At 44.9% G+C, this 12356-nt stretch overlaps 1 protein-coding gene across 1 annotated transcript; it reads right to left on the bottom strand.

Moving 5' to 3' along the window:
- Positions 1–981: 981 nt before the first annotated feature.
- On the bottom strand, positions 982–11352 carry dusp4 (dual specificity phosphatase 4). Its single transcript, XM_072455242.1, has 4 exons — positions 10895–11352; positions 9198–9325; positions 5835–6054; positions 982–3208 (listed from the first exon to the last, which is right to left on the bottom strand). The coding sequence occupies exons 1-4, from the start codon at positions 11268–11270 to the stop codon at positions 2823–2825; spliced, it is 1110 nt and encodes a 369-aa protein (XP_072311343.1). The 5' UTR covers positions 11271–11352; the 3' UTR covers positions 982–2822.
- Between the last annotated feature and the right edge of the window lie 1004 nt (positions 11353–12356).

Below are 12356 nucleotides of genomic sequence, written 5' to 3'. Positions count from 1 at the left end.
AGTTTGAAAAAAAAAAGTCAAGCTTGGCGATGCCACTTTGATTCAACATGGCTGACTTCCTGTTTATCATAGAGCGATGCTGCCAGGTGTGTTTTACTCGCCAAAGGTCAGAGGTCAAAGGAGCTCTATCACTGTCCCAAGTCTCATGTGCCTAAGCCAAAGATGAAGCGTTTCATGTTTTTCTTTTTTGAACTAGTCGGCACTGTTGTGACGGGCGTTCACGCAACCTCCATTTTATTGGAGTTCAGGCCGAGCTGATCGCGTCTATGTCCCATGTGTGACCTATGTCCCCATGTGTGACCTATGTCCCCATGTGTGACCTATGTCCCCATGTGTGACCTATGACCCTATGTGTGACATTCATCAATGTTCAGGGGGTCAAAAATGCCAGAGTTGTGGCAAAATGACCATGCAAGAAGAAGAAGAAGAAGAAACCTGGCAAGAACAAAGTATGCTCGAGCCAAATATCACATATAAGTCACTCCGGAGTATAAGTATAAGTATATATAAGTATAAATATATAAATATATATATAAGTATAAGTCGCACCCCGGCCAAAACTATGAAAAAAGTCTTAATGACTTATAGTCCGGAAAATACGGTAAAAACATTTTACGCAAATTGTTAAATGGCCTAAATGTGTTGTTGTTGTTGTTATTGTTGTTTATTGCATTATAAAAACACCATTTACACAGATAGTTTTCATTTAGAACATTTTTTTATTCAACATTGTATTCTTGGTAATAAATAAATGCACAGATCATTCATTCACAATAAAACTGAGGGGAGAGTCTCTGAAAGTCCCAGTGGAGAGCTGATATTGCCAAGACGTGGAACAGAACTGACCGGACAGAGACGGGTCAGGTGGACGGACTCACAGACGCACACGGACAAACCCAAGACATTTAGTATTGCGTTTTTTACCACTGATTGGCTCTCTCTTCTCTGTCTCTTGTCTTTTTGTCTTTTTCTTCCTCCCCATTAAAAGTTCATTACTCCATCACATCTCGTCAGCCCACCGTCACCGTGATGTGCAAATCAATCATAAATTATAAATACAATATTGCATCACTTCAAAGTGCTACAGGGAGGTGCCGACGAGCGTCTCACAACGACACACAGCGGTGGAGCTTCTTTGTAACGTGTTTGTGGATGTTTGACCCATGGGTGGACTTTGGTGATGGGACGGCCAGTGCAAACAGCGTGGTGGGTGCAGCGTCCTGCCCGCCTGTACCCGCGGCCAGTATTGCATTATAGTCCAAAGTGTAACGGAAAGACAAGTGCCATTCGGAGTCCGTTATTTCACTGCTGTGGGAGATGCGATGTGGCCTGAGTAATCGTGTGCCATGATGTCAGGGGTAAAACGGTCACATTTGTGCGGGCCGGGACAGATTACCCGTCAGATTAGAGACGTGGACGTCCGCGCGCGCTGGCCTGTGTCTCTAAAGTCAACCCAAGGAGCTTCGAATCCATGTTTTACCTTCGAGAACAAAGGCACCGAACCTCTCAGAAAACCAGTGGTAGTGCACAACCGAGGCCACTGACTCCTCACAATCCCCTAAGCAATTTGTCAGATAAAAAAAAAAAGCCACTTGTGCAGAAAGAAAAAAATGTATATATATCCTGTGTGTTTGGAGGAAATGGCGTAAGATTAAACGTAACCACCCACGTGTAGTCCTTCATGTCTGTTTCTGATCTTTAAGCATGATTTGGGCGCTTCTATCTGGACTTTCTCTCATCGTCGCTCGGCTTGTGGCCTTTTTTTGGCGTCTTGTATGATTAATTCATCCGCTATTCGGGGGATGAGAGGGAGAAAAGATGAGAGCGGAGAGAAAAAAGAGGAAGCTTTAAAAAAAAAAAAAAAGGATGAAAAGAACATGAAAGGAGGGAAGGTGTGTGTGTGTGTGTGTGTGAAGAGGACGACAGGAAGCCAGCAGAGCACCTGTCACTGCTCTCCATCACTCCTTTGCCCCTCCTTTCTCCCCCCAACGGAGAGAGAGAGAGGAAAGGAGTGGGCTGAGGGCGCTTCAGATGCCTCCTTCCTTCCTGTGTCCATCTCCTGTCGTCTCAGAGGCAACAGAACAGGCCCCGTCCTCATACTGAGCTTATTCATGTGGTCGTCATGAATGAAGGATTGGTGCGTGCGTGTGTGTGTGTGTGTGCGTGTGTGTGCGTGTGTGTGTGCGTGCATGTGTGTGTGTGTGAAAGAGGTTTAAAAATATAACCAAAAAAATCCAGATCGTTTCGTTTGCCGTGTTGTGAAATGGAAGGGACCTTGACTGGTCTGTGTACCGTTTGAAAAGTCTTTGCGTGCGGAAGAGACAGTCGAGGGACAGTGGACCGGGCTGTCGCTCGTGTACAATTGCAACACTTGTGTAGGTTGTTGAAAAACGACAGAAAAGTGTGTAAGTACGGTAATATTTCGGTTCGTTTGTGTGCTGTAAATGTGTGAAGGAACAAACGAATGCGGCCAAAAAGGGATGGATTTAGCAGGCTATTTAGCTACCTTATGACGCTAATGCACTTGTGGAGTCCAGCAAATAAAATCCCTCACGACAAAACATGACAAATCTACTTCTGTTCGTAGCAGTAATCTAGCTGCCAAGGATCAACTTTTGAATTAGAACTTAAAAAGCTCGGGTAAGAGTGGACACCCCTGTCTGTGACCCCTCTACTGTCTGTGGTTGTCCGTTAGGCACCGTGACGCGACCTCTCCCGCCGTTTTGGAAGCATGTAGCTGCCCTCAGCCAATCACAGCCCGGCGCATGCGCTCAGCTTTGTCCGTACTGTCCCGGCTGTGAGCTAAAAAGTCTGTCCGTCCATCAGCAGCCGGGAGACGTCGTGATCGGGTTGTGGTGCAAGTAGACGGGGTTGACCACCGAGACGGGAAAGCTGAAGATGAACGGCGAGGTGGGCGTGGCCGTGGCAGAGGTGTTGGCGGCGGACTTGGGGCCCAGCAGGGGGCTGGCGGTGGCGGCGGCCTCGGCGGCGCAGGAGGTGGCGAGGACCTGGGACTCGAACTGCAGGAGCTGGCCCATGAAGCTGAAGTTGGGGGAGATGATGCTGCGGCGCCGGCGCACAAACTCGAAGGCCTCGTCCAGGCGCACGCGCTTCCTCTTCATCAGGTAGGCCAGGCAGATGGTGGCCGAGCGGGAGATGCCGGCCTGGCAGTGGACCAGCACGCGCCCGCTGGAGTCTCGCACGGAGTCTGGGGGGACACGGGGGGCGACAGGTTAGAACGAGGCACGCAAATGTACAGTAGAAAAGTGTCTAATCTTTCATTTTCTGTCAGGAAAAAGTCAGGCTTTGGGGGAAGAAATTTGATTTTTGTAAGTTTATGTTCATGAAATCATTACTAAAAGCCATTTATAATTAGTTTTGAAATAAAATTTAATAGTATCGAGATAGTTACACCATCCCACTCAATTTTGGAACAACGTATTTGGGCCTCAAAACCCCCGCCACGGACACAATGGATGGATTTCTTTTTTATAGTTCTGGCAACAGGGAAGAACTCAGTCACACAAAAATGCATGACACAAATTGCACTGACGATTAAGAACTGGTCTGATATCACAGTCGACAACATTCAAAATGGAAAAAAAGATGACGATAGAAGATGAAGCAAAAAGAAAAACCCTTAACGACAAATGTTAAAACTGGAGATCTCTCTTTTTGCTGCAGCACTCTTCTATCATGATGGAAATCCAGTGCATTCTTTACGTAGCTACAGAAAATGTCTTTTTATTAACTGCGTTTGAGTCGTTCTAAATCTTGATCCAACACATCCGGGCGAGCTGTAACATTCAAACCCAGACGCTTACACCGCGAAGCACATTGTGTTGCTATTCTCAGCTGACACCTCTATTCCGACGTGTCAAACACATCTCCACATATCACGTCTAAAATAGCTCGTACAAATCTGCACCGATGCCGTCCTTATCGCACTTCCTCCCCATCCCTCCCCCCTCTCTGCCTCCCTCAGCTCCGTGTGAGCGAAACAGCAAATCACATTTAAGACACACAACGCCACGACACACTTCCTCCTCTGTTCTGTCCGTCTCCCCCTCTTTTCCCTGCGTTTAGGCCGATGCATTACATTCCACCAGCAATAGTCCGTTTTTTTTCTCACTAATTCAATTCCCCCAATGAGCTCCGTCGGCATGATTAGTTTAACAACGTTGTGTGGCATGAGCGGCCGTCCGCAGGGAATTAAACTGACTGAACATAAAGAACTTATTGGGAGGATTTAAGTCACATTGCACTGATTAATTGCATTTCATTTTCACTAAGTCACATTAGAGCTAAATAGAGATGGCAAGAGTTGACTTGTTTTGTTCATTTCATATTCATTTATCCGATAATCATTCATACCTTTTCAAAAAACAGAAGCCCAAAGCACTTTAATCCTCATTTTCAACAGAATAAACGGCAAGTTCCTATTTTTGAGACTTGGATACAGTGACCAAGTAGCTAAAATGGCACAAAACATGACGGTTTGTTTGTTGTGAATATATAGGCAGAGGCAGCTAATAACAAGGACGAGTGCTCTTGCTAATGCCAATCGTTTTTTTTCTGGGCCGGCCACAAATACAATATTTGCATGAACGTTTTTGCATTTAGGCCAGATCGCCTTCCTGGACAATGAGGCTACACTTCACATCTCTGAGCCACAAAAACCCTTTACTCTTTACTACAGGCGATTGCTCGAGCTAACCAGGCGTGCAAAAGGTCAAACACTGTATTGTTTATCTATTTTTAATCACATAGAGACCGCATCTTATTTCAATAAATGTCATGGGGTCAATACGTAGGACAATTCTCACAATAACAACAACAACAAAATAAAAAATGCAAGTTTACGCCGCCATTCGATCCTTTTGATTCTCTCATCCTCCTCCTGCTACGCTACGCTGCATTTCAGGTACGCCACGTCTGTTCGCCCAGTAACAGTGGATGAGTCAGAGCCAGTCCCACACACACACACACACACATACACACTATGCCTCTGCACATGGCCCTCGTATGAAAACCCTCTCTTTCTGCTTTAAACCCGTTGTGTCACTGCCTTGGCGAGTGGCAACATTCAGCACTGACATGGATTACCGCGACTAAATAATCCATAATGTTTTGTGACAGCGGCGGATTTGTGGAGGAAAATGACGGTTTTTGTGGGACTGGAACTGATTTTGATTTCTAAAAGCCGTTAAACAGCACAACGTACACTGCAGTCGGTGTATACTATATTAGAATGTTATATTGAATTTTAATGGTGAATTTCTAACTCTGAATCGTTTTTTACCGCTGAATTTTGCCGTACACATTTTCTCTGCATTTCTCTTAAAATTCAACAGTCGAAGTTCAGATTAGATTAGATTCACTCTCTTGGATCGATTGCTAATGCCTTGCTCTGTACATTTTCCACTCTGAATTCAATGGCTAAATTGTTTATTGTCACATTTTACTTAATATATTTACCCATCTTTTCAAAATAAATTAGTTCAAACGACTGCAGCTTTATTTTATGTCATTTAAATTGCCATCTATTTAAACATTGCCAGTTTCTACAACGTTGCCAATGGAACAAGTTCAAATCATTATCCTTCACACTGATTTCGATGTATTTTCAAACATAAACTCCTATAAGATCCACTACGGAATAACAAAACCCCTTCTATGACATCAGTCCACACGGCCACGCTCCATCTGACCTAATAACGATATGACCTACTAAAACAACAACATGCATGAGACAGATTTAGACCAGTCGGAAGGAAACATCTCCATAACCGCGTGTCAATAGAGCTACGTGTGTCCTAGTTCTCTCCACTGACCTATGAACTCTATGGCCTCCAGGAACCAGCAGCTGATGTCCTCCTTGTGGTTGTCCTGCACGGGGATACACTTGTACTGGTAGGTCCCCTCGAAGTGGTTGGGACAGTCGGCCGACACGTTGAGCAGGGCCGAGATTCCGTTGGCGTCCAGGACTTCTTTCTTTGAGGCGTGAAGGGCGCTGCCGAGGTACAGGAAGGGGAGGATCTCCACCGGGCCGCCCTGGACACACAAGCAGCAGATGGTTTAATGACGGTTCTTCAATAGTTCCCCGAGGTAGAACGCAAGATCGAGTTGCATTGTCTGATTGTCAAAGCGTGAAGAGGAGGAGGAGGTTTGTGTTTAAATCTGTCTGACTTGTTCTTAGCGCTCACAAACCCGTTTTCACATCGTGTGCATGGCTAAAGAACAGTTTGTTTGTTTTTTCTGATGGTCATGTGAAGCAAACAACGAACAAATCTGCTTACAGCTCTTTCTTCCGGGTTTGCAAACGACAAAATAGCTTATTTATTTTGACGCAACAGTCAGATTTTGTGACCAAGTGCTGCTTTTACATTATTTTACATTAAGTTTTTTTTTAATTTACAAGAAAAGACATGAGGTACCACAACTTTAGAGCTACAGAGGCTCGCTACATCATTTCATGCCACTAGATGGAGTAGAGAGTTAACTTCAGTAAAACTTGTGGAATCAGAAATTGGAATAATTTAGTTGTAATTGTAATGAATGACAAGTGAAATTGCGTTCCAAACTATACCATGTGTTTCACTAAAAGCATATACAGTTCCATGTTGGTCACTTATCATTGTCGAAAATGATATAACACTTTGCAGTCGGCGGTGATGTGAGTGGCGGTGTTTGGTGTTTGGGTGTCGCGCCCGGGGCCCTCGGCTGGGGGCCCTCGGCTGGAGGTCCCGGGTCTAAACCGGCAGAGAGACTTATTGACGAGGCCTTAGTGCGTTTATGTCACTGCCTCTGACGAGCGTCCCACTAACACAGCGTCAGGAAGAGATCGATGGAGCTAAGAGATGTAATGTGAGGAGGAGGAGAGAGGAGGAGGAGGAGGAAGGAGGAGGAGGAGGAGGGAGGAGGAGGAGGAGGAAGGAGGAGGAGGAAGGAGGAGGAGGAGGAAGGAGGAGGAGGAGGGAGGAGGAGGAGGAGGAAGGAGGGATGAAGGAGGAGGAGGAGGAGGAGGAGGAGGAGGAGGAGGAGGAGGAGGGAGGAGGGAGGAGGAAGAAGGATGAAGGAGGAGGAGGAGGAGGAGGAGGAGGAGGAGGAGGAGGAGGAGGAGGAGGAGGAAGGAGGAGGAGGAGGAGGAGGAAGGAGGGATGAAGGAGGAGGAGGAGGAGGAGGAGGAGGAGGAGGAGGAGGAAGGAGGAGGAGGAGGAGGAGGAGGAGGAGGAGGAGGGAGGAGGGAGGAGGAAGAAGGATGAAGGAGGAGGAGGAGGAGGAGGAGGAGGAGGAGGAGGAGGAGGAGGAGGAGGAGGAGGAAGGAGGAGGAGGAGGAAGGAGGAGGAGGAGGAGGGAGGAGGAGGAGGAGGAGGAAGGAGGAGGAGGAAGGAGGAGGAAAAGGAGGAGGAAGGAGCAGAGAGACAGCAGGAAAACAACAGACACTATTTGATCAGCTCTATTGGCCGTAACAGACTGGGGTTCAGTACTTTAACTAGTATCTTTTACTCGTTTGTATTGATTTGAACTGATTGTCCTAGAACACTTTGAACTAGCAAAATAATCATTCTACTTCAATGCCACAAAGAAGTATTTGTAACTAACAATAATAACAACTGGTAGAAGTATTATCAGCAGTATAAGTGAGCTAGTAGATCAAAGTAAATAAAGATTGTGTGAGTGTTACAGTGTCCGTAACACTATGAGCAAGAAAAAGTAGTTATTGTAACATTTCTAAACAATCGGTAACACTTTATAATAACTACACTACTTAATAACACATGAATAAAGACTTAATTACTAATGAACAAGTAGCTTAGTGAAAATGATTCGGACTTAGTAACTACTTATAAAAGGGTTAGAGTAAGTTATTACTAAATCTGAATCTGTCTTAATAAACCATTTGTTCATTATGAATTAAGCCTTTGTTCATGTGTTATTAAGGCTAATTAAGGTGTAGTTATTTGAAAGTGTTACCAAAACATCTATAGTGTTAATTTTGTCTTGGGTATATAAATCAGAGCTATATTTCGGTCCTAATTAATAACATTGTTTTTTACAATAATTTGTTTGTCATTTTGAATATTTTCTTATAATGGTTAGTGACATATAAATCAAAGATAGTCAGTTCCCTCACAGACACACAGAGACCGGATTGTGACGTCAAAGCAGAACAAAACGCCTGGCTCCAGCGGTAGATGACCAACGATACAAGGTCAACAAGGTCACAGGAAGTGGCCACGCTAAGCACTGACCCCGGGCTAACAGGAGGAACTCATTTAAATGCACGTGTTTAATGCATGAATGGCCCATATTTAAAACCGGCCCAACAGCTCTGGACAAACACATTACAGACTGTACGTGCTCATGTGTTTACAGAGCAAACACAAGTGTGGCCTGAACCAGAGCACGAGGACGTTAAATCTTTACACTGTTACACTGAGCAGCTCGTTTCGTGTGTCTATCAGGACAGGGATGATTTATTCTGCAGCTAATAAAAAATGTATATGTTATTGATTATTTAATGTCGTAAATCAGTTGGATGGGTTTGCAGTAACGTCACTACTATTGACTTTACGGGCGGTACACAACATGAGACTTCCCGGCAAACACGAGATTATTGAACGAAAAATAACAGCAATAATGTGAAATAACAATACGCACAATTGGAAAAAAATAATATGAATTCAAATATTGTAGTGTGTGGATCTACTCTTCGCTATCTATCTGTATTCATGGGTTTACGGCACATGGATTTCCTTCCGATTTGAAGGATTTGGCGCGATGGCGTTCCTCTGTGGTCAAATCAAATTTTATATCTTTTAAAATGAGGAAATGCTTCTAATCAGGAAGAAATCATTTGCCTGAAACCCATGAATTGGATGAAAGATTCACGGTGATATCGCGCTTTAATAAAGAAAGCCTTCATTGACGATATCAATTTATAAAAAACGTAACCTATCATCAAAAACCTTAATTAACCTTGAACAAAGATTTAATTCATGATGAACAAATGATTCAGCCTGACTTAACTCAGGGGTTAAGGTTAGGTTTAAGGGTATTAATTAAGTAGCTACAAAGCCTGAATCCTTTGTGCATCGTTCCCTCTTTAGTCTATAATAAAGTGTACCCTTATTTACCCTCTCGCACGATGACAGATCAGACATTTCGCTAATAGGGCGTGTTTAGCGTCTCACCTGGTCGTGTTGCGGCGTCCCACACGACGAACAGCCCGAGTCCACACTAGACTGACTGGTGAAGGACTGTAAGGATTTGGTCGCCACGCAGTACTCGGAGTACTCTGTGAAGAACCTGTCGTAGCCACCTGCAACACAGACCACAACGACAACCGTGTTAGATTAGAGTCTCCTCTCTCATCACGGCGGCTTAGCCAAAACACTCCTATAGAAGAGCCACCCGGGCTCACAAGATCAGGATTTTCTCACAAACGGATGAACTCTGACCTGCTTTCGAACGATGTCGTCATTCGTTTTTTTCATTTGGTCTCTTTCCTTTGTGTTTTTATATCTGTGGCTCATTTTCTCATTCTAGATTGTCATTATCAGTTCAAATCAGAAATACACAAATTCGAAGTCTAGTTCAAATGTCGAGCCTGATCTCATTTGATAAATCTGGTGCGTTCTCACTTGTTGTTAAGCACGTTTTAGTCCTGATGTAGACATGGTTTGGTCCTGTTCTAGTCCTGGTCTAGTCCAGTTTAGTCCTCCATTCTGTTAAGGCTGCATTCACACTTACACGTACATCAAAACCAGGACTAAACCAGGACTAAACCAGGACTAAACCAGGACTAAACCAGGACTAAACGAATGTGAACGCAGCCTTAACGCAACATTAAATCGCCATTTTGCCCAATCCAACCCTGATTTAACACTATAAGACTACATAATTCTTCAACGCCATCCAAAAGCTAGCAATACACCCAGCACCACGATTCATAACAACTGCGTCACTACATTGCACCACCAAAACAACACCTCCTATCGACCATAACAACCTTGACAGTCATCTCGTTTCATTGCGCCGCGTACAAAAGCTTTATTTCTGCAGCTTTAGTGTTAGATGGGTGTTTGATTGATACCCAAAGTGCATCAGCATTACCTCATCCCCTGCTCAGGCTGCTATTGGCCGGTGAGAGTGCGAGTAGGGCGTGTGAGACCAAAAACATTACAACAGCCGAGCGTTGTGGAAGAACAGAGTCAAATGGATGCTATAAATGGATGTCTGGATGCGGATTGGATAATGCAAAGACTCTGTGCAGGGCTTTGTTGTGCCAATTTTATATATAGACTGTAGATTATCATGTTTTTCAATTGTCTACCGCAAAATCTCTCTCTATTTGCAGGATGCGAACGGATTATATGACGTCTTTATGTACTAACAATGCAATACAATACCATTTTGAGTACTTGTGTTGTTGTCTTGTATTTTAAATGTACATGATGTAATAGTTTGTCTTGGTGGTTTCAGATCATTCCAATTTGTAGCCCATTTTCAGGCAGCTTCATCAAAAGGGAAACATCATATTGAAGATGATTTACTTTCATTAAGAATGTATTATAACAATTTATTAAATTTTGATAAATTCTTATTATTTTTGTTTTATTATTTTTAAAGTCAAGCCAGATGAAGAACAATTTTGTATGCATTTACAAATTAATCAATACTATTTAAAGGGCCATACGCGTATTAAAAACAAGAAAATACAAAAAAATAAATAATATACTATAATAATAACATGCAGGAGCTTTAACGGGAGAACAGTGTCGCTTGGTGCCGCAATGAAACCATCACATAACGCTCTCTGCCAGTCCCGCCGCGGCCCCCACGGCCCCGCGGCCCCTCGTCACGCGCGCGCGGGCGGGTGGTTTCTCACCTTTGAGCAGGTAGACGAGCGTCCCCGCGGAGTCCCGGCACAGCGCGTTGAACACGAGCGTCACCGTGCTGTCCTCCTTCACCGCGTCCAGGTCCGGCGTCCGCTCGTCGTACAGCACCGCCGCCGAGTACATCCCGGAGCGGAGCCGGGCGCGCACCTCGTCGTCCCCGGCCAGCACCTGGTCCAGGCTCAGCGCGGACCCCTTGGCCCTGCGGCGCACGATCGTGTTGCAGCGCGCGTTGACGGCGCCGCGGATGTGGCCCGCGCTGAAGGCGAGGAACGAGCGGCAGTCCAGCACCAGCACCTTCTTGGCCCCCGCGTCGTCCTTCAGGAGCCTCTTGAGCAGCGGACACTCCATCTCGCACATCTCCTCCATTTGCGCGTCGTCGGGGAGAAAAATAGTGCGTGGACGGTTCGGGCAGCGGCGTCAGTGCGTCTGTCTTCACGGTTTAAACGCGGCGCATCTCTCCCTCGTTGTCTCTCTTTCTCTCTCTCTTTCTCTCTCCTCCCCTCTCTGTCTCCTCCTGATTGTTTCTTTCTCTTTTTTTCCTTGCAGTTTTATGAATGGGTGCGTCGCGTCACGGCGGAGGTGACGTCAAGCGCGCGGAGCCAATCCCGGGGCGCGCAGGTCCCCGTCCCCCTTCTCGTCCCCTTTTCTGCCGTTCATTCATAAAACAAACCCGCAAACATCAATGGAACAAGAGGCGAGCGGGTCACGCGCTGCCTCTGGATCACGCATAATGAAGTGATTATGAGCAGCTCACAGTTATAGATGCTGCCAAAGTATAGCCTGTGTTTTAAAATATGGGACTCGTCTTTGAAGCCAGTGTTAGGGTTATAAACTATAACATACTGAATTATTATTTAACCCCGGAGATCAGAATCAGAATAAATGGTTTATTGTCTTTGAAGTGGAACAAGAGGAACTGGGAATTTACAATAATAACCTCGAGTCAAGCACATGAAGACATGATGTGCCTTGTATTTCAGGGCCTTCGTTGAACACATTTCAGGGCTAAATCTGAAAAATCGGTGGTTCCCAAATTGTGGTGCAGGGACCGCCAGGGACAGTGTTTCTCAAACTGTGGTAGGCTCTTCTTTTGGTGGTTGCAGTGTTTTCATTTAGAGTGCTTTTTTCTTCTTCAAATTGCTCTTCCTTGAGTAAGTTAGATTACAGTGGTAATGGTGTATTCTTTTAAGATCTGGTTTAGCCCTAATTTGGACCTGAAATCGTCCTGTTATCGACCTGATTTTGGATCTAATGGTACTAGTGGAAATCTTTACTTTCGTACTAACCCTCTCCACTGCCCTAAGGGGATACGCAACGAGAGTTTTGGAAGAAATGAAATATAATCTTATTTATCGTTCACATCGGCTCTGCCTAAAAGTTCAAATGGGATGCACATGCTTTAGTATAATACAAATACATACATGTCCTGCTTTGGGGTCAAACCATTTTTTT

Source organism: Eucyclogobius newberryi, unplaced genomic scaffold, assembly GCF_026437365.1.
Source record: "Eucyclogobius newberryi isolate DKJ021-1_F unplaced genomic scaffold, fEucNew1.0.hap1 SCAF_2, whole genome shotgun sequence".
In the NCBI taxonomy this organism is placed as follows: domain Eukaryota; kingdom Metazoa; phylum Chordata; class Actinopteri; order Gobiiformes; family Gobiidae; genus Eucyclogobius; species Eucyclogobius newberryi.
Note: the sequence above shows the minus strand (reverse complement) of the source record. Positions and strands in the feature narration are given on the sequence as shown.